At 51.3% G+C, this 18,631-nt stretch overlaps 1 protein-coding gene across 1 annotated transcript; it reads left to right on the forward strand.

Annotated features, from left to right (window-relative positions):
- The first annotated feature begins 5,143 nt into the window (after window positions 1-5,143).
- Window positions 5,144-8,504, forward strand: CCDC8 (coiled-coil domain containing 8). The gene is made up of 2 exons (XM_016192158.2): window positions 5,144-5,226; window positions 5,803-8,504. The coding sequence occupies exon 2, from the start codon at window positions 6,060-6,062 to the stop codon at window positions 7,842-7,844; it is 1,785 nt and encodes a 594-aa protein (XP_016047644.1). The 5' UTR covers window positions 5,144-5,226; window positions 5,803-6,059; the 3' UTR covers window positions 7,845-8,504.
- Window positions 8,505-18,631: the final 10,127 nt, after the last annotated feature.

Raw genomic sequence — 18,631 nt, forward strand, 5'->3', positions numbered from 1 at the left:
GTGGACCATCGCCTGGCCCCTGAGAAAGTGCATTAGGCCAGGGATCAAAGTAGGTGCTCAGTGAAAGTGAATTATTACCAGTATCCACCCGTTCTTGAGACTTGTGAGTGGGTAATGGTGTAAATGGCCACAGAAAAAATGGAGACTGGAGTTCTGCTCCCACTGATAGGGAATGAATTCAAGATATGTTATCTATGGGCCAGCAAAATAGCTCACCTGGATAATACGCCTGCTTTGCCATGCATGCAGCTCCGGTTTGAGCTGGGCTCCAGCACACTGGAGGGAGGCTCCAGTGCTGTGGTCTTGGTTTCTTTCTCTTTCTCTCTGAAAAAAGTTGGTTTGTAAAAGTGAAGTTCTTGTAATGCCAGAAAGAAAGAAATATGTTGGGGGTCGGGTGATAGCGCAGTGGGGTAAGCGCACGTGGTGCAAAGTGCAAGGACCGGCCTAAGGATCCCATTTTGAGCCCACGGCTCCCCACCTACAACAGAGCCACTTCACAGGCAGTGAAGCAGGTCTGCAGGTAGGTGTCTGTCTTTCTCTCCCCTTCTCTGTCTTCCCCTCCTCTCTCCATTTCTCTCTGTCCTATCCAACAACGAAAGACATCAACAACAATAATAAACACAACAAGGCTACAACAACAAAGGCAACAAAAGGGGGAAAATTGGCCTCCAGGAGCAGTGGATTCATGGTGCAGATGCCGAGCCCCCCAGCAATAACCTTAGAGGCAGAAAAAAGAAAAAAGAAAAAGAAAGAAATATGTTATTGAGTTCTTTTTTTAATAATGTATTTTATATTTTATTTTTATTTTACTTAAAAGGACAGAGAGAAATGTAGAGGGAAGAGGAAGATAGGGAGGGAGAGAGACAGAGAAACACCTGCAGACCTGCTTCACCACTTGCAAAGATTTCCCCCCGCAAGTGGGGACAGGAGACTAGAACCTAGGTCCTTGCACACTGTAATGTGTGCACTTAACTAGGTGCACCCCCACCTGGCCCTGGGTTCCTTTTTTTTTTTAAGATTTTATTTATTTATTCATGAGAAAGATAGGAGGAGAAAGAGAAAGAAGCAGACATCAATCTGGTACATGTGCTGCCAGGGATTGAACTCAGGACCTCTCACTTGAGAGTCCAGTGCTTTATCCACTGCAGCATATCCTGGACCACTTTATTTTATTATTATTTATTTATTCACTTTTGTTGCCCTTGTTCTTTCATTGTTGTAGTTATTATACAATATTGTCTCATTGTTGGATAGGACAGAGAGAAATGGAGAGATGAGGGGAAGACGGGGAGAGAATGACAGACACCTGCAGACCTGCTTCATCGCCTGTGAAACAACTCCCCTGCAGGTGGGGAGCTGGGGCTCGAACCAGGACCCTCAAGCGGGTCCTTGCACTTTGTGCCACCTGCACTTAATCTGCTGCGCTACCGCCCAACTCCCCACTTGTTTTTTTCATTTTGGCAATAGACCTATTGCAAGCTCTTCATTCATTCATTCCACAAATATTCTGAGCCCTTACCAGTGACATTTCTGATGCTGAGAATTCAGCAGGGAATATAGCTAACAGATATTCCTGCCTTCCTGGAGCTAACAACACACAGTTTACGCAGACTTTCATGCCTGAGGCACCAGAGGTCCTAGGTTCAATCCTCAGCACCAACTAGAGTCATGCTCTGGTTGAAAAGTAAGCAAGCAGGGTCTGCGTGGTGGTGCGCCTGGTTGAGCGCATATGTTACAATGTGCAAGAACCTGGGTTCAAGCACCTGGCCCCCATCGATGGGAAAGCTTTGAGAGTGGTGAAGCAGTGCTACAGGTGTCTCTCTGTCTCCTGCTTCCCTCTTGGTTTCTAGTTGTCTCTATCCAATAAATAAATATAATAAAAATTAAAAAGAAAAAAAGAAAAGTAAACAAATATGTAGCTAGGCATTGTCTATACTGAGTGAGTGCACATATTACCATGTCAAGAATTTGATTTCAAGTCCCCATCTCCATACATAGGAAGGAAGCTTCACAGTCTCTCTTTCTCTCTCCCTTTCTCCTCTCAATTTCTCTTGGTGTTATCAAATAAAAAAAGGAATGGGGAAGGAAAATGGTCTCTGGGAGCCGTGAATTCCTTGTGCAGGCACCAAGTCTCAGCAGTAACTCTGGTGATAATAATAATAATACCTCTTTGCAACAAATGAAAGTCATTGCTACAATGAAAGAAAGGAAAGAAGGAAGAGCACAATATAGTACTGTAATTTTTTTTCTCCTGGAAAAGTAAAGAGCTATTTAACTGTGATTACCTTGGTGAAGAAGCTTGGGGAGCCGGGGATTGGGGTCTGGGAAAGGGAGACTTGGTTTTCATTTGGCACCTTTCTGTAATGTCAGCATTTTCTTAGCTCGTTGTGTCTCTTACATTAATATTTTTCAAATGACGACCAAGTGTAGCTGGGTAGAGAAAGGTGGACAATATTTTATCCCCTTACTATTTTCCGATTTTTTTTTTCTTTTTGGTCTCTTAAAGAAATATAAGTGGGGGAGTCAGGCAGTAGCGCAGCTGAGCGCACATGTTGCTGGCCGGCATAAGGATCCCCCTTAGAGCTCCTGGCTCCCCACCTGCAGGGGAGTAGCTTCACAAGCGATGAAGCAGGTCTGCAGGTGGCTTTCTCTCCCCCTCTCTGTCTCCCCCTCCTCTCTCCATTTCTCTCTGTCCTATCCAATAACAACGATAATAATAACCACAACAATGGTAAAACAACCAGGGTAACAAAAGGGAAAAAGTGGCCTCCAAGAGCAGTGGATTTGTGGTGCAGGCACCGAGCCCTGGCAATAACCCTGTAGGCAAAAAAAGAATATAAGTGGGAACTAGGGCAGGGGTAGATAGTTTAATGGTTATGCAAAGAGACTCTCCTGCCTGAGGCTCCAAAGACCCAGGTCCACTCTCTGGCACCACCAAAAACCAGAGCTGATCAGTGTTCAGGTAAATAAAATAATAATAATAATCAATAACTAAAATCGGGAACTATAGTGGCTGACGTTTGTTTGTGGGAGATTGTAGAAGGATCTCTCTTTGTCAGAGATTCCAGCTGCTCAAAATACCCACAACCCAACTTTTATCAATCAGAACTTGCACATCTAAGGTTTTCGTTTCTAGAATATTCCACCCCTTCCCACCTCCCCCCAGATATATAGCCCATGAAGTCGGTCCCACTTGCTTTTGGCATCTTGACTTCAGTGCTTTTAGCCAACATTCCTCAAGCCCAGCTTCTAAGTTTCCTGACGCCACAAAGCTGCTCTGTATCTTTCTTATTATAGTAACACAAATAAAGCATACTAAGGGGGGGGAAAATGAATGAATGGAAGGTTCCTCTCCCTCCCTCCCCCCAACCCCTTCCTTCCTCCTCCTCCTCCTCCTCACCACCCAAGCCTGCAGCTTGGCTCCCATGGGGCCTCAAACACCCACCAGGCCTCCCCTTGGCTTGGTCTCCATGGCAACGTGGGGGGGCTTGCTCCTCAGCACTGGGGGCAGGAGGGCGGGGCTGGGATCTAGTCTCCACTTTTGAGTAACCCCAAGACTAGCTTTGTGGCGTCAGGAAACTTAGAAGCTGGGCTTGAGGAATGTTGGCTACAGAGAAAAAGACCAGACCTCTGCTAAGCTTTGGTTATGGTGGTGCTGGGATTGAACCTGGGACCTCAGGGCCTCAGGCATGAAAGGCTTTTTGCACAACCATTATGCTGTCTCCCCAGCCCTGTTTGTTAAGTTTGCCACCAGGGTTAGTGCTAGGATTCAGTGCTGGCACTATGCATCCACTGTGCCTGGCAGCCATTTTTTTTCTTTTTTTTCTAATTTTTTATTAGATAGGACAGAGAGAAATTGAGAGAGGAGAGACAGAGGGAGAGAAAGATAGACACAGCTTGTGAAGCAGAACCCCTATGAGTGGGGAGCAAAGACTCAAATCTAGGTCCTTGTGCTTGGTAATATGTGTGCTTAACCAGATGCACCACTGCCTGCTCCCTCATTCATTTTTTTAAAAATATTTATTTATTTCCTTTTCTTGCCCTTGTTGTTTCGCCCTCGTTGTTCATTCATTTCTTTTTAATCACATTTTATGATGGCTGAAAATCCCAAAGGATATAGACTGAATGAATAAATGAGTGAGTGAATGACAAGTACATGTGTCAGCCACCTCTGGGCAGCCCTCCCTCCCAGCCCTTCCCCAGAAACAGCTGCTGTTGGCAATGCAGAAGCTAACACACACACACACACACCACAATCAAGGCAGTTCCAGAGTCAAAGCCAGACACTACCACTTTCAGGCCATGTGGCCTTGTCCTAGTGATTTTATTTCCTCTGCTATAAGAGGGAAGGATCATTCTATCACTTGTGCCATAACCCCGCAGTGAGAATGAGTTGAGTCACACCGAAGTGCTGAGAATGAATGGTATCTAAGACAGAATGCACCACACAACTTGAGAATATCCAGGCACTGTGAGAATTTCCAGGGCTGCAAAGTATCTCACCCTAAGAATAACAAAGCATAACATAAAATCAAATCCACCTCTCCTGAAGAGCATAGGCTCATTTAACCGGTCAAAAACATTTCCCACCACCCCGCTAGATTTGTTAATTTGTGAGAATCAGGACACATGGGCCATCAGGGATCAAACTTAGAACTTCATACTTGAGAGTCCAGCACTTTATCCACCCAGCCAACTCCTGGGCAGCTCAAAAACATTTTTTTTTTGGTGGTGGGGGGGCTACCTACTATATGGCGAGCCCCATGCTGGGCGCTGGAGCAGTAAGAACGCTGGCTCCAAATCCCTCTACCCACACCGTCACCTACACTGAAACCGGTCATCTGTGTGTGTCCAGGGCTGTGCCATTAGTGGGGCCGAGGCTCCTGGGCCAGGGATGTTTGGGAAGGTAGGTTTGGGAAGCCCTGTGTCTCTCTGGAAAGGTGCTGACGTGGGGCTGGGCCGGCACTGGGCTGGGGAGCAGTGGCCCCAGTGAGGCCCGGGGCGCGCGCGGCCACACCCCCCCCGTGGGGAGGGGAGCTGAAGCCTCCCCGAAAGGAGTGGACAGCCCCCCTGTCAGTCTTCCAGAGTCCGGGAGTGTAAGCTGAGAAGGAGGGAAGGTGGGCCTCACTCCGGGGAGGTTGAGGAGGAACTTCCTGCCCGTGCGCCCTGCGCTCTGCTCGGAGGCTCAGTGCGCACGGCGGGCGGCGGGAGGGGAGGCGCGTCAAGGTCAGCGTGGGCTGGGGGTGGCAAGCTGCCTGGGGGCGGGAGACCCTCCAGGGGCCACTGGGGGGGGGGTTGGGCCAAGGCCTCCGGGAGCCTCAGCCATATTCAGCAGCCGGGGCGGAGCGCTCTTTGTCTGCGAAACCCTCTCGCCAGCTAGGGGCGCGCCCCGGGGGCTGGGGCTGGAGGGAGCTCGGGCAGCCCATGCGCCCCCGCTCGGTGCTGCGAGCCCGCGTCTCCCGCTGACTGTCCGGAGCCACCTCCCCCGGGCTCACAGTTGCAGCCAGGAGACTGATTACCACGAGCCCAACTCAGCCGAGCTCCGACCTGTTGCAGGCGACAAACTGACCAGACCTCGAGAGAGAGGAGAGGGAGAAGGAGAAGGCCTGGTACTTTCCCGGGGCTGGGGAGGTGAGACTCCAACCCGCGCTGCTGGCACCCTACCCCCTACATACTCTCTCTCTCTTTCCCTCCCTCTCTCCCTCTCTCCCTCTCCCCCTCTCTCCCCCTCTCTCCCCCTCTCTCCCCCTCTCTCCCCCTCTCTCCCCCTCTCTCCCCCTCTCTCCCCCTCCCCCCCAACAGGGGTTTCGCGTAGTTCGGGCTCCTAGCCCGCCAGCCCAGATTCCACGCTGGAGATCTTAAAGACCTTGGAGAAGAGCCACGTGGGGGGCTGGTTCCCCTGGGGCTTCCTGCCCTCCCCTGACTGCCTGATTCTTTGGAGCGTGCCCGATGTCTGCAAAGATGTGGATCTGGACGTGCTCGTGGACGCCCTCAAGCCCGTGGGGACCTTCAAGAAGATCGGCAAAGTCTTCCGTCGGGAAGAGGACTCCACGGTGGGGATGCTGCAGATCGGGGAGGACGTGGACTACCTGCTCATCCCCCGCGAGGTCAGGCTGGCCGGAGGCGTCTGGAGGGTCATCTCCAAGCCTGCCACCAAGGAGGCGGAATTCCGGGAGCGCCTCACCCAGTTTCTGGAGGAGGAAGGCCGCACCCTGGAGGACGTGGCGCGCATCATTGAGAAGAGCACCCCGCATCCGCCCCAGCCCCCCAAAAAGCCCAAGGAGCCCCGGGCGAGGAGAGTCCAGCAGATGGTGACTCCGCCACCCCGGCTGGTCGTGGGCACCTATGACAGCAGCAACGCCAGCGACAGCGAGCTCAGCGACTTCGAGCTGGCCCGAGGTAGGGGCCCAGGCAGGGGTGCCCGGCGCGCCCAGGGCTCAGGGCGCGGCCGCAGGGTGCGCAGAATGCCCGTCAGCTATCTGGGCAGCAAGTTCCTGGGGAGCGACGTGGAGAGCGAGGATGACCAGGAGCTGGTGGATGCCTTCCTGCGGCGCGGGGAGAAGCAGCCTGCAGCCCCCCAGCTCCGCCGCCGGGTGGCAGTGCCGGTGCCCACCGTGGAGGACCCCCCGGGGCTGCGGCAGTCCAAGGCCGACAGGTGGCGCGAGTACATGGGGCAGGTGAAGCGCAGGGTGAAGGGCTGGGCGCCCAGGGCCGGCCAGGGGGGTGACGAGGCGCGACTGGCCCCTCCCCTGGTGGAGAGAGATGAGGCTGCCCGGCAAGGTAGTGCCAGCTTGGGGCTGAATGTAGGAGATTCTGCAGAGGGACCAGTGCCTGAGACCCTTCCACCCCAAAGACGTTGGAAGCCCAAGATCAGCTGGGCCTCTTTCAGGCGACGCAGGAAGGAGGTGGCGGCACCCACAGCTCTAGTGACAGAGGGCATAGCTGTCCAGGGGGAAGAGGCCATAGTTGTCCAGGGCCAAGAGGTTCCAGCTGTCCAGGGGGCAGAGGCCATAGTCGTCCATGGGGCAGGGGTTCCACCTGTCCAGGGAGTGGAGGCCATAGCCATACAAGGAGCAGAGGCCCCAGCCGTCCAGGGATCAGAGGCCCCAACTGTCCAAGGAGCAGAGGCTCCAGCCGTCCAAGGAGCAGAGGCCCCAGCCATCCAAGGAGCAGAGGCCCCAGCCGTCCAAGGAGCAGAGGCTCCAGCCGTCCAGGGAGCAGAGGCTCCAGCCATCCAGGGAGCAGAGGCCCCAGCTATCCAGGGAGCAGAGGCCCCAGCTGTCCAGGGAGCAGAGGCTCCAGATATCCAGGGAGCAGAGGCTCCAGCCATCCAGGCAGCAGAGGCTCCAGATGTCCAGGGAGCAGAAGCTCCAGCCATCCAGGGAGCAGAGGCTCCAGCTGTACAGGGAGCAGAGGCTCCAGCCATCCAGGGAGCAGAGGCTCCAGTCCTCCAGGGAGCAGAGGCTCCAGTCCTCCAGGGAGCAGAGGCCCCAGCCATCCAGGGAGCAGAGTCTCCAGCCGTCCAGGGAGCAGAGGCTCCAGCCGTCCAGGGAGCAGAGGCTATAGGTGATCAGAGGGTGGGAGCCCCAGCCAGGCTGGAAGTTGCAGCCCAGGAACCCACCAGAGCAACCCCAGCAGCCAGGGCCCGGAAACAGGTGAAGACAGTGAGGTTCCAGACCCCCAGGCGCTTCTCCTGGTTCCGCAAGCGCCAGAGGGCCTTCTGGCACACTCCCCGCTTGCCAACCCTGCCCAAGAGAGTCCCCAGGACGAGCGAGGCCAACAGCCTCCGGGTGCTGAGGGCTGAGGCCAGAGCGGAGCAGGGAAACCAAGAAGACCAGCTGTGAGGTGAAGGTGGGAGGCTTCTACTTTTATTTGGAGGGTAGGACAGAGAATTTGATAGGTGGGAGATAGAAAAGGAGAGAGAAGGTGGTCTGGGAGGTGGTGCAGTAGATAAAGCATTGGACTCTCAAGTATGAGGTCCTAAGTTCAGTCCCTGGCAGCACATGTACCAGAGTAATGTCTGGTTCTTTCTCTCTCCTATCATTCCTCATGAATAAATAAATAAAAATCTAAAAAAAAAAAAAAAAGAGGGAGAGGGAAGAGAAAGATAGACATTTGCACACCTGCTTCACCACTTATGAAATGTTCCCCCTACAGGTGGGGAGCCAGGGGCTCAAACTCAGATCCCTGAATGGGTCCTTGAGTTTAGTACGATGTATGCTTAACCAGGTGTGCCACCCTGGCCCTCAACATCTCTTTCTTGTATTTCCTCTTTCATGCTTTGATGTCTTTCGTTTTTTAATGCATATATATATAGATAGATAGATAGATAGATGGCAACGCAAGTGGCCCATGTTTTTATTTTCTTCTCCAATGCAAACTAGGTGGATAGATGGGGGTGGGGGGTGTTCCTTTCCTCCCCTTCACCCTTTCATCCACACACCTCTGAGCAGACTGCCTGCTCAGAGGTGTGCCAACGTCAAATAAAAATGTTTATAAACATCGCTTGGCTTTGGACTTGGCGGCTGCAGGAAAAAAAAAAAAAAAGCACCAGGGCACAAACCTATATGATTGAGACCAGGCTTGATGTCCCTTGTCTTGTCCCTCCAAGCCCCAGAGTTCTGCGCACGGGGAGGGCAGCAGGGAGCTGTCTACAGGTGAAACACTTTCCCCCCAGCCTGGATAATCAAGGCTCAGAAGCATCATCTGGGCACTGAGTCCAGAAGGCAGATCCTAGGGCCCTCCCTTGCTGCCAGAGGTATGGCTTGCTCCAGCCATCTTTTCAGCCCAGGAATCTGTTTTGATTGAGTCCCACAAGGGCCCGAGGACTGGCACTCCTGAGGCCCCAGAGGTCCCAGGTCCAGTCCTGGCACTGCCTTATGCCACAGCTGAGCTGTGCTGTTCTTTCTGGTGCCTCTCCTAATAAGTAAGTGAATCATTAGAAGTCCCACACACATTTCCTGGGGCAGTTTGTTCACTGAACATGTTGAGAAATCACTGCAGCAGGGAAAGTCCTCAAAAATTGGGGTGGGGTGGAGTGATGCAGTGACCTCTGGTAACCCTGGGGAGGTGGCAGAGCCCCACCAGCAACAGAGTTGGAGGGAGGGGTGTCAGCTTTTTTTGTCCTCTGTGCAGCCCCCAACCCCTACCAGTGAGAAACAGACATTGAACAAACACACACACACACACACACACACACACTGCCAAGGTAGAAGAAAAGAATTCATGGCACAGTGGTTCTGCGAAAGGCCTTTAAGCTTGAGATCTCAGAGCTGAGCAGTGCTCTGGTCTAAAATAATAAATATTTTTTAAATGATAATAATAAAGGGGAAAGGGGGACTTATACAGGGGGAGGTCTTCTGGCCAGCTCAATCCAGGTTGCCTGCAAGACAAGCTTGAGTGTCTTGGGTTTATTTGTTTATTTTTGCCTTGGAATTAAGGTTGTAGGAAAAGTTACAATGCATTTTTGCACAGAAAAAAAGAAAAGTCATGGGCAGGTGGGGTTATGTAGCATAATGGTTATGCAAAGAGACTCTCATGCCTGAGGCTTCAAAGTCCCAGGTTCAAGTCCCCACACCACCATAAACCAGAACTGAGCAGGGTTAGAGAGAATGTACTCCACCAGCAACAGAGCCCCCAGCACTGTCCACGGTGCACCCCTCTGGTGCTGGGACTGGAACCATTTCCCAGGCCCTCTGGGTAATTTTTAATATCCAAGGCATGTTCAGATAGCACCCTCAGGGACCAATCCCCCAATACAATCTATGGGTGCCTCTAGGGTTGTGGGTTAAAACTCACCAGGATTTTCAAGGAAATTCAGCTGCATCTCATCATGCCCAAGGAGAAAAACAGCAAAAATGCAACATATGCTGGAGAGGGAGGCCACCCCCACAGGTGACTACTTTCTGGGTCCCCCATTCCAGGCCCCACTGGGGTAGTGTTTCCAGAAAAGATGGGATGAAGTGAGGAGGGGTTTGGAGTAGGGTAGCCTGGGCACCATCTCCTACAAGCAGTGTAATCTTGAGCTGGTGGCTTAACCTCTCTGTGCATCCATTTCCTGATGTGAAAGTGGGGTCAGGGCCAGGTGGTGGTGTACATATTACCAAGAGCACAGACCGAGCTTTGAGCCCCAACACCGAACCCTGCTCCCTCCCCACTTGTAGGGGGTGCACTTACTGAGTGGTAAAGCAGGGCTGCAGGTGTCTTTCTCTCTGTATCCCTTCCTCAGTTTCTCTCTGTCTTATCCAATTAACAAAATAAATAAATAATGGGAAAAGTGCTGGCACTGAGCCCCAGTGGTAACCCGTGTCAATTAAAAAAAGGGGGGTCATAAGGGGACCTTCCCCAAAGGTGGCTGAGAGGATTGAAGAAGACTCTCAAGTGCTTGAGCTTGCATCAGCCACAAACAAATGTCACCTTGTCCTGTTCCTGTCGTATGTCAGCAGAAGCCAGTTCTTCCCAACATGGGATCCCAGGAGCTGCTGGGACCCAGGATCTTTCAAACAGCTCCAGCCCAGCTGCCTGCCCCCCCCCCCCAGTTCCTGAGCTCTGGTGAGAGTAGGGGTGAGGCTGCCACAGTTCTAGAGCTTCCCAGGTGATTCCACTGTGCACTAGGGCTGAAACCTGCTCTCTGGGTCTGGGGGCGGGGGGAATCAGACCCCACAATGAGGCTATCATACTGGTCCTGTGTTGGCATCACTTGGAGGAATAGCTGGTCTCTGCCCCCCACCCCCGTCCCCACCTAGGTTTTCTGATTCTGTGAGTCTGGGGTGAATGCAAGGATATGCATTCCTAAGCAGCTCCCAAGAGTAGTTAATGCAGCTGCCTCGGGACAAGAACAGGCAGGGTTTGGGGGCTTTTTTTTTTGCCTCCAGGGTTATCAATGGGGTTCGGTGTCTGCACTACGAATGAATCCACTGCTCTGGAGGCTATTTTTCCCATTTTGCTGCCCTTTTGTTATTGTTACTGTTGTAGTCGTTGTTGTTTTTGGATAGGACAGAGAGAAATCGAGAGAGGAGAGGAAGACGGGGCAGAGAAAGACACCTGCAGACCTGCTAAAGGGAATAAAATCAGCGGGCACCTTGGGCACCAAGGAAACCTTAGTCTGCGGTGCCAGGGCGCCACCTGGTGGACAGCGCGAGCGCAGCCGGCGAGCACTCGTGTGAAGCCGGGGGTTGTGTAAAGGCTCCAGCGGTTTTGGTTTTGTCCACTAGAGAAACAAATAGCGTATGGCAGCTTCGGCGAACCCACCCACCCCGCTTAACTAAAAGCAGTGTGTTCTTTTTGAGGGGCTGAGGGGCTGGGGAGCGGGGTGGGGGGCAAGGGCGAGGGCGAGGCTTGGGAACTTCGGGCTTTGTGCAATTGTGTGGAAAAGAAAGGGTTGTTTTATTGTCTTCAGGACTCAGACTTCTTGCCATCGGGCCATTGGAAACCGTGGTCACATATGTGGGGGTTTCTGGGTGGCCCTGAGTTTGAGCCCTCCGAGAAACTAGCGTAGATTCAAGTCTGGGGCGTTCTCTTTGCTTGTCTGCAAACATCCTATGACCTGTGTACGCTGCTTTCAAATCCGATTCGCATTCTGATTCCCAGTCTCTGAGTTCCAGCGAGGTAGCTACACCTGACTCCCCCTTTCTCTGCGCACCCCCTCCCACCTGCCAGTCAAGACAAGTGACACCTGCAGACTCGGCTTTCCCACAGGGCCGGGAGATTACACGGGAGTAAATCCCGGCTGATTCGGCCTCCGGTGGAACAGCTGCCCTGAGGGAAAGGCCTGGAGACCTGGGGGTGAGGGTGGGACAGATGTGGGTCAAATATGGCCAGGGGGCTAGGGCGGGTTAAGGCAGCAGGGGGACCCTGGAGAAATCCAGGGACGCTATGGGGATCCAGACCGCCTCCGGGTCCCAGCGATGGGGCTGGAGGGGAGCCAGCTGGAAGCTCAGGGCGCCATCAGCCCTGCCCATCTGACCCTTTGCCCTCAGCAGAGAGGCGCAGGGAGGGAACCGCAACTCCCCCAGCCCTGCTTGGCCCTGCAGCGGGGTCCCAGCGCACAGCCTGCACTCCAACTTCTGCAGCCTGGTGGAGCCCGGCTGCTCCACACTACGCCTGCGCGTCCCCCCCCCTCCTCCAGGCGGGTTTCCATGGCAACCCTGGAGGACAGAGAAGAGGGCTGTCTGCTGCATGGGGGTGGCATGGTGCATGGCTGCATCAACTGCAGGGATACCTCTACACACACCCGAAAATCAAATCCCTAATACCAAAAGGGCAGGACCCCGGGGTGGGGTGGGGGACGGGGAATAAAAACTTTGGCCCTAAAAAAAAGGGGGTTCTCTGTGGGCAAACACTATTTAGGGTACACAGGGTTCATTTATGGGGTGTCGGCCTCATCCTGCGACAGGAAGCCTTGCTCTTCTTGCATGTGTGGCTGTGTTCCAAAAATGTAGGTAGAATTAACCCTGTGTGTCTACCTCATTCCCAGCGCCCTTATGGAGTCTAAGGGGCTTGCTCCCAGCAAGAGCTTGGAAGAGAGGTTGGCTCATACTTCCAGGCGCTCTACAGGAAGGTATATAGGAAGCTGGACTTGCACGTGTGAGGCCGAGTTCTATCCCTAGCGGCCTATCAATGCTCTTGTTCTTCTCTCATTAAAAATGTATGAACAGGGGGTCGGGCGCAGCGGGTTACGCACACGTGGCGCAAAGCGCAAGGACCAGTGTAAGGATCCCGGTTCGAGCTCCTGGCTCCCCACCTGTATGGGAGTCGCTTCACAGGCGGTGAAGCAAGTCTGCAGGTGTCTATCTTTCTCTCCCCCTCTCTGTCTTCCCTTTCTCTCTCCATTTCTCTCTGTCCTATCCAACAACGATGACATCAATAACTACAACCATAAAACAAGGGCAACAAGAGGGAAAACAAATTTTTAGCAAAAGTATGAACAACAGGGTCGGGCAATAGCGCCCCGGGTTAAGCGCACGAGGCCCAAAGCTCAAGGACGGGCTATGGATCCCTGTTCTGGCCCCAGCTCTCCACCTTCAGGGGAGTAGCTTCACAAGCAGTGAAGCAACTCTGCAGGTATCTTTCTCTCTTCCTCTTTGTCTTCCCCTCATCTCTCGATTTCTCTCTGTCCTATCCAACAACAACAGCAATGACAACAAAAAATAATGACAAGGGCAACAATAATGGGAAAAATGGCCTCCAGGAGCAGTGGATTTGTAGTGCAGACACCGAGCCCCAGTGATAACCCTGGAGGCAAAAAAAAAAAAGTATGAACAAATAAGTATTTGAATAAATGAGTACATAAAGCTTTACTGTACCAGGAGATATCAATAGTTTACTCCCTAAAGCTGACATATATATATATATATATCGGAATCATGCAGGTATAGAGCTTCAAAATAACCAGAGTACTACTACTCAACTCTGGCTTAAGGTGGTGCTAAGGATTGAACCTGGGACCTTGGAGCCAAGAGCATGAAAGTCTGCTGTGTAAACCATTATGCTACCTCCCCAATCCGAAACTTTTTATATTTTTACTTTTAGACTTATTGTTTACTAATGAGAGAGTATCAAAATATCACTCTAGCACATTAGAGGTCAGAGATTCAACCCAAGACCTCATGCCTGAGCGTTCAATACTTTATTGACTCAGATAACCCACCTCTGAGGCTGTCATCTTTTATTTAAAAAAAGAGAGAGAGAAAGAAAGAGAGACACCAAATACATCTGTAAAGGTTTGTTTTGTTACCTATGAAAGGGAGCTTCATGAGACAAAGGAAGAGAGAAGCGTCAGAGCCCCACTGTGAGATATGCTGGTGCTGGAGATCAAAATATGAGCCTCCGGTCTACACATCCTGCACTCTAGCAGCTGAGCTAGGACCCCAGTCGTGGGGGTGTGGAGTAAGTAGACACCAGTACATTTAGTTGCACAGGTATCTTTTTGTTGGCAAGTGACTGGGGCAGGGTCCTGCCAAGCCTTCCTCTGTAGTCAGCTACCAGGGAGGCGGGGTGATGAATGTGGCCTCCATCCTGCACTCTCGAGAGTGGGGTGCAAAATGACCTTCTCAGGGGCCAGAGCTTGAACTGGCAACAGCCACCTTCCTGGTCACCTGGGAGCAGAAATAAAAGACTTTTGGGCATTAGTCATCTTCACTGAGACTTCCCCAGTGCCCTGCTCTGAAGAATCCTGGGCTGGGGGTAGGGGGAGGTAGCATAATGGTTATGCAAAGAGACTCTCTTGCCTGTGGCTCCATAGTCCCTGGTTCAATCCCCCACACCACCATAAGTCAGAGCTGAGCAGTGCTCTGGTGATAACGAAGGGAAAAAGTATAACAGAAAGGAAAAAAAAAAAAAAGATTCCTGGGCTGGGGAGACAGCATTGTAGTTCTGCGAAAGACTTTCATGCCTGAGGCTCTGAGGTTCCAAGTTCAGTCCTTGGTACCTCTGTATCTCTCTCATTAAAATAAACAAATAAGGGAGTCGGGCGGTAGCACAGCGGGTTAAGCCCATGTGGCGCAAAGCACAAGGACCTTAAGGCTTAAGGATCCTGGTTCAAACCTCCGGCTCCCCACCTGCAGGGGAGTCACTTCACAGGCGGTGAAGCAGGTCTGCAGGTGTCTGTCTTTCACTCCCCCTCTCTGTCTTCCCCTCTCTCCATTTCTCTCTGCCCTATCCAACAACGATGACATCAATAACTACAACCATAAAACAACAAGGGAAACAAAAGGAAATAAATTTTTAAAAAATAATAAAATAAACAATTTTTTTCTTTCTTTTTAAATTTTCCTTATTTTACCAGAGCACTGCTCAGCTCTGGCTTCTGATGGTGAAGAGGACTAAACTCGGGACCTTGAAGCCTCAGGCATATGGGGCTCTCTTTGCATAACCATTAAGCTATCTCCCCACAATAAGTAAAATAATTTTTAAAATAATATTTTGGCACAGGGGGGAAGTATAATGGTTATGCAAAAGGACTCTCATGCATAAGGCTCTTAGGTCCCAGGTTCAATCCCCAGCATCACCGGAAGTCAGAGCTGAGCAATGTTATGTGGTCTCTGTCTCATTAAAATAAAATATATTAAAAATAAATAAATAATGATAATCCTTCAGGGTCCAGTGGGTAAATCTTCAGCCACGTGGTGGCAAGAGAGCAATTGGGTGAGGGAGGGGCACAAGGCTTGAGAGCAGGATGGGGTAGGGGATGGATCTGGTTCATTTCTCCCCGTAGCTCCGGCAGTCCTCGGCGTCGGTCCTGGCTGGGTCCCGGTAGATGACGAAGAAGCCCTTGCGGGCGGAGCAGCAGCGCTGCGTGTGTCTGTGAAATACCAGGTGAGAGCCGCAGCAGCTGACTGCAGGGGTGCCGGGATCCAGGGCCACAGAGCCGCACAGGCGCCAGCTCTGGAACCGGACCCCCATCACGAAACCTTGAGGGAGGGCACAGTGGATGTGAGCCCCAAGCCTGACTCTCTTGTCCTGACTCTCTTCTGCTAACACACCTGTCTCTGTGCAAACTAGAGGTTCCAGGTTCAATCCTGGGCACCACCATCAGCCAGAACTGAACAAAGGGCTCTGTTTAAAAAAAAAAAGTGTGTGTGGGGGGGGCTGGTAGCGCAGTGGGTTACGCGCACGTGGCGCAAAGTGCAAGTTCTGACGGTGTAAGGATCCCGGTTCAAGCTCCAGGAGGAGTCGTATCTATCTTTCTCTTCCTATCTCTGTCTTCATCTTCTCTCGATTTCTCTCTGCCCCATCCAACAAGAGCAATGACAACAATAATGACAGCAACAAGGGCAACAAAATGGGAAAAATGGCCTCCAGGAGTAGTGGATTCGTAGTGCAGGCACCCGGCCCCAGCAATAACCCTGAAGGAAAAAAAAAAGTAAATACTTTATTTAAAAATATAAAAATGCTGTGGTCCAGGAAATGGCGCAGTAGGTAAAGCATTGGATTCTCAAGCATGAGGTCCTGAGTTCAATCCCTGGCAGCACATGTACCAGAGTGATATCTGGTTCTTTCTCTCTCTCCTCCTATCTTTCTCATTAATAAATAAATATTTTTTTTTAAATTAAAAATGCTTTATTTAAAAATATTTATTAAAAAATATATTTATTTAGGGATTCGGGCGGTAGTGCAGCGGGTTAAGTGCAGATGGCACAAAGCGCAAGGACTGGTGTAAGGATCCCGGCTGGAGCCCCGGCTCTCCACTCCTCAGGGGAGTCGCTTCACAAGGTGTGAAGGAGGTCTGCAGGTGTCTATCTTTCTCTCCCCCCTCTGTCTTCCCCTCCTCTCTCCATTTCTCTCTGTCCTATCCAACAATGATGACATCAATAACAATAACTACAACAATAAAACAAGGGCAACAAAAGGGAATAAATAAATATAAAATATATTTATTTAAATAAAACAAATAAAGGGTCATTATAAGATTTGAAAAAACAGAGTTTGGCTGAAGAGAGAGCACAATGGTGATGCAAATGACTTTCCTGCCTGAGGTACCAAAGATCCCAGGTTCAATCCCCAGCACTACTGTCAGCCACAGCTGAGCAGAGCTCTGGGGAAAAAAAAAAAATCAGAAAGCAGAATCCCTCCTCCCATGTTATGACATACACAGTGGACTCTGAGAATTGCCTCACTCAGCACCCAGCACCCAGCACCCAGCACCCAGAAGCTTCACTCTAACCCGTGCCTTTCATCACTCACCACCTCCTGGAGCCCCCTGGCCCTTCCCTGGCTCCTCCTGGTTCTTGCAAGAGACAAGGATCCTCTCAGAAAGAGGGGAGATGAGGGAGCAGATACCTGTGAAGGGAGAGGAGAGGGGGGCAGCCCCCACACTGGGCTGGGGGGTGGAGGACTGAGGGGTGTGGGCTGGGAGAGTGAATGCAGCTGGAGGGGAATGGGAAGGGCTGGAATAGGAGAGGGCAGGATGCTGAGGTGGGGTTGCAGGTGGGTCCAGGCGGGCCTGAGGAGGGTCAGAATGTGGACCACATACCAAGGAGGAGCAGGAACCTAGCCATGGAGCTGTGAGCTGAGGTGTGGAGTCCTGGCAAGTCTGGCTGGGGTAGACTCAGCCCAGCACTCCTTTATACCTGGAGAATGTGAGGGGAACAGACACCTTGACACACTGCTGCCCGTTGAGCCATCATTCTGGCGCTGAAGTCCTTGTGAAGTGACTTGGAGTTGGAGAAACACAACCTACAGGACTCAAGTGAGTGGGATGCGCTGGAGTGGCTTCCTGTCCCCCAACGGCCCCCACCTCAGCATGGCATCTGGTCTGTACAGCAGACGACATTAGTTCAGGGTTTCAACGAGGAGAAATCACTGTGGACATAGCACCTTCCTAAATTATGGGCACGTGGATTCAGGACCCTTTTGTTCTATTAAAACACACACACACACACACACACACACACACACACACACACACACACACACACACACACTGAGAGGGGTCCCAGATCTGGCAGGAGGGAAACTTCACGAGTTGTGAAGCAGGTGTTCAAGTGTCTCTGTCTTTCTCCCTCTCTGTCTCCCTCTCTCCTTTAAATTTCTCTCTGTCCTAGCAAATAAAGGGGAAAAAAAAGGAAGAAACTTTGAGCGGTGGATTCATCATGCTGACACTGAGCCCCAGTGATAACCCTGCTGTCATCTGTAGAAATAAGCATTTAAAAAAGTCATCTTGGGGAGTCGGGTGGTAGCTCAGCAGGTTAAGCGCACGTGGCGCAAAGCACAAGGACCGGCGTAAGAATCCCAGTTTGAGCCCCCGGCTCCCCACCTGCAGGGGAGTCGCTTCACAAGCGGTGAAGCAGGTCTGCAGGTGTCTGTCTTTCTCTCCCCCTCTCTGTCTTCCCCTCCTCTCTCCATTTCTCTCTGTCCTATCCAACAACAACAACAATAATAACTACAACATAAAAACAACAAGGGCAACAAAAGGGAATAAATTAAATTTAAAAAAGTAATCTTGGAGAAGTGAAGCCTCAGCGATGACAAAAAAAAAAAGCATTAAGGAGTGGTCTCAATTGGCTTATCAACCCAAAGGAGTTGCAGGAGCCAGTAGCGCAGCAGGTTAAGTGCAAGGACCAACATAATGATCCCAGTTCGAGCCCCCGGCTCTCCACCTGCAGGAGAGTCGCTTCACAGGCGGTGAAGCAGGTCTGCAGATGTCTATCTTTCTCTCCCCCTCTCTGTCTTCCTCTCTTCTCTCCATTTCTCTCTGTTCTAGCCAACAATGACAACATCAATAACAACAACAATAATAACCACAACCACAACAACAAAAAACAACAAGGGCAACAAAAGGGAAAATAAGTAAATAAATAAATATTTAATAAAGAAAGAAGTTGCATTTATGATAGGAAAAATGGTTTTGTGTTGTTTTTTTTTTTTTTTGGCCACCAGGGTTATTATTAGGGCTTATAATTAATTCCACAGCTCCCGGCTCCATTTTTAAATAGGACAGAGAAATTGAGAGAGGACAGGCAGATAGAGAGAGGGAAGGAAAGATAAACACCTGCAGACCTGCTTCACAGCTCATGAAGCAGAACTCCTGCAGGTGGGGAGCAGGGGCTCAAACCTGAGTCTTTGCATTTGGTTAATATGTGCAATTAACGAGGTGCACCGGCCCCACCCCAACCCCCAACCCCAGTCAGGA

The sequence above is a fragment of the Erinaceus europaeus genome, chromosome 2, assembly GCF_950295315.1.
Source record: "Erinaceus europaeus chromosome 2, mEriEur2.1, whole genome shotgun sequence".
NCBI classification, from domain to species: Eukaryota; Metazoa; Chordata; class Mammalia; order Eulipotyphla; family Erinaceidae; genus Erinaceus; species Erinaceus europaeus.

Coding starts and splice junctions, on each gene's coding strand:
- CCDC8 (XM_016192158.2), top strand. CDS start 6,060: ATGCTGCAGATCGGGGAGGACGTGGACTACCTGCTCATCCCCCGCGAG.